The 2,770-nt window shown below is 43.8% G+C and overlaps 1 protein-coding gene across 1 annotated transcript in view; it reads right to left on the bottom strand.

The window, feature by feature from the left end:
* LOC104489176 (collagen alpha-2(IV) chain-like) overlaps positions 1 to 2,770 on the bottom strand; it is a gene marked incomplete at both ends in the record, with an annotated part of 88,034 nt that overhangs the window by 5,188 nt on the left and 80,076 nt on the right. Inside the window, 3 exons of the mRNA XM_010131304.1 lie at positions 538 to 719; positions 1,056 to 1,181; positions 2,612 to 2,755. Of these exons, the coding sequence (XP_010129606.1) occupies positions 538 to 719; positions 1,056 to 1,181; positions 2,612 to 2,755 (452 nt within the window). The remainder of the gene's footprint in view (positions 1 to 537; positions 720 to 1,055; positions 1,182 to 2,611; positions 2,756 to 2,770) is intronic.

Here is a 2,770-nt window from a genome sequence, read left to right on the forward strand (position 1 = left end):
TCCAAGGGCAAAGCTACCTCAGAAAGGAATATAGCTTTTGGCTTTCTTAAATAAATTACGTCTGAGAGTCTACTGTCAAGCCTTTTGTAAGAGCTTATTTCTTCCAGTGTAACTTATTTCACAGCCCAAGTGGATCACAGTGAATTACCCTCTAGAAGCTGAGATTCACAGACTCTTTTACTGTTAGATGAGTGGCAGTGAGTAATCTTTGGCAGTGGTACCATCACTCCTGGGAGAAAGGGAAAAGCAAGCCCAGTGTTGAGAATAACTTTTGCGAACAGCTACAGGAACAAGACCAAGGACCTGGAAGGAATGGGGGTCCTCATCAGCAAAAAGCTGGCACATTAAATTTGGATGTCTCCCAATAAAAAAAGAAAGCACTCTACTTAATGAATGTTGGAGGGATTAAGCAATAATATTTGAACTATTTATGCAATTTTTATTGCATTTTTATCTTTGTACCGTAGCTGTTCAGCACAATTTCAAGGTGTGAATGCCACTCCCTAGAGAGGCTGAATGTTAGCTGAATGAACTCACCCTGCCTCCTGTGCTGCCAGGGAAGCCTCTGATGCCAGGAGAGCCAGCTGGACCAGGATACCCTTTCAGACCTGTCAGCCCTTTTGCACCAACGTCCCCTTTTGCACCAGCCGCATAGCTGGGATGCCCAGGGGACCCTGGAGTTCCTGCCTTTCCAGGAATGCATGGCATTCCCTTGCTACCTGCAGGCAGGGAAGAAAAATAAGGAAGATTTCAACTATTAAAGCTGGGAAGGCTGACATGCAGTTGCTTGTACATAAGACGTTTTCCTGCTAGAGGCCTACTCAAAACATGGCACCGTGATGTGCTAGTACAAAAAGGCAGCATGCACATGCGACATAACCCCGCAAAGCTTTCCTTGGGAGTGGCTCTGCAAAATGCATCCAGTCAAGAGACTTTGCTGGGGAGGGCTGAAGCACAGTGGTATGATGAACGGGGAGTATTTAATATGGTAACTGAAAAGAGACACTGATCCATAGTCCTGAATGTGCATGCTTTGTTTTCCTGTGACCACTGACCTTTTATGCCAAAGAATCCCTTTGTGCCCGTTTCTCCAACATCTCCTTTTTCACCTTTAACTTCCATCATCATGCTGGGCATCAGCTTTGGCGGTTCTCCTGGGGGGCCTTGATCCCCACGGTCACCTGAAAGGCAAAAAGAACCCCAACCATGTTACAAGAAACTGGTCAGTGGCACTGTGTTGGAAAAAGTGAACAAAAGAGTGAATTTAGCAAAAAAGGATTCACACGTAATCTTGCACAAGCTACTGAATTGCCACTTGCATAAGAAGTTACCTGTTTCAACACAATGTCAGCAGAACAGTCAAGCATAAGAAATCATGAAAACTGAGTTAAACTCAGTTGCAAAGCACTGGAACAGGCTGTCCAGGGAACTGGTTGAATCGCCATCCCTGGTGGTATTTAAAGGATGTGTAGATGTGGTGCTGAGGGACGTGGTTTAGTGCTGACTTGGCAGTGCTGCGTTAGCAGTTGGACTTGATGATCTTAAAGGTCTCTCCCAAACAAAACCGTTCTATGAACCTATTAAAATTTTGTACACCCAATACTGAGGAGCTGGACCCAGATTCTTCTGTGACAGATATTCTACCTCTCAGCAGATCAGTTAGATATCACGAGTTTATAAAAAAACAAAATGTGCACTGGAGAAAGCACAGAAAACTAGGTTAGTTCCAGTGAAAAGGAAACTCTCAGTCAAAAAGCCTTGGGCGAAAGAAAGTGTTGCATTTGTTACCAGTTATTTTGTTCCTTTTCTTGATTTGAAGGTTACTGGTGACATCAGTAAATAATATCCCAAAGAAAGGACCCAAATAGACTTTATCTTACATAGTCTTTAGTTCTTTGTGGGATGCAGAGACAGGCCAGCCACCCTGACATATTTCCCATGATCATGCACTCTCTTCTTCACCAAGAAGTTTATTTAGGTTTTTTTTTGCAGGGTCACCTGCCTTTTGCTCAGATCTCCCCAGAGTTACTGGGAGCACTGTTTTGTAACCATTGAATTGCAGACCGGTTTTTCTTAAGTACCTGTCTTGTGGTCCCTAGGAATAACATTTTGGCCTTGTGGCAAAGTGTGTATTTAAAGATAATTATATGCAAAGAAAAGAAGACTGAGTTACAGTTTTTGTTTTACTGATTACGACATCAGTCGGTACGTTTCTGACTTTCAACTACTTAACTGCCTGGTTTTCTGAATATGTCAGTGTCTTTAGAGTGCAACTGGAGCAACTTGGTCTTTTCTCCCAAACACCTTACACTTCCTGGGAAAAGGATTCATTGGGTTCTGCACATGCCCAGAGGTGCCACTATCTGAGCTTAGCTGAATAATGAGGTGTCTGTCTCCAACCTTGAAGGTGTGTAAGGTTCTCAAAGAAGTAACTTTTCCCTGAGCCTAAAATTCAGGCCTCTCAGCCAGAGGCCCATGTGTGAAATAGGTGGAGGAATGTCTGAGCTAAATTTACCGTGTGAAAAATGTGACTTCTTTGCCTTTGTGTCCTTGCAAAATAGTTCTCCAGATGTGAAAAGCAAACACACCAGTACCACCCATAAGCAAATACCTTTAAAGCCGCTTGCACCCTGTGAGCCTTTATCACCCTGAGCCCCGAGCGGGCCAAATTCTCCTTTGATACCCTTGATGCCCGGTCTTCCTTTTAGGCCTGTCATGCCTTTGAAACCATCAATGCCAGGTGAACCTCTTGAGCCTTTAAAGAAAGAAG

The sequence above is a fragment of the Buceros rhinoceros genome, unplaced genomic scaffold (assembly GCF_000710305.1).
Source record: "Buceros rhinoceros silvestris isolate BGI_N320 unplaced genomic scaffold, ASM71030v1 scaffold12492, whole genome shotgun sequence".
Taxonomy (NCBI): domain Eukaryota; kingdom Metazoa; phylum Chordata; class Aves; order Bucerotiformes; family Bucerotidae; genus Buceros; species Buceros rhinoceros.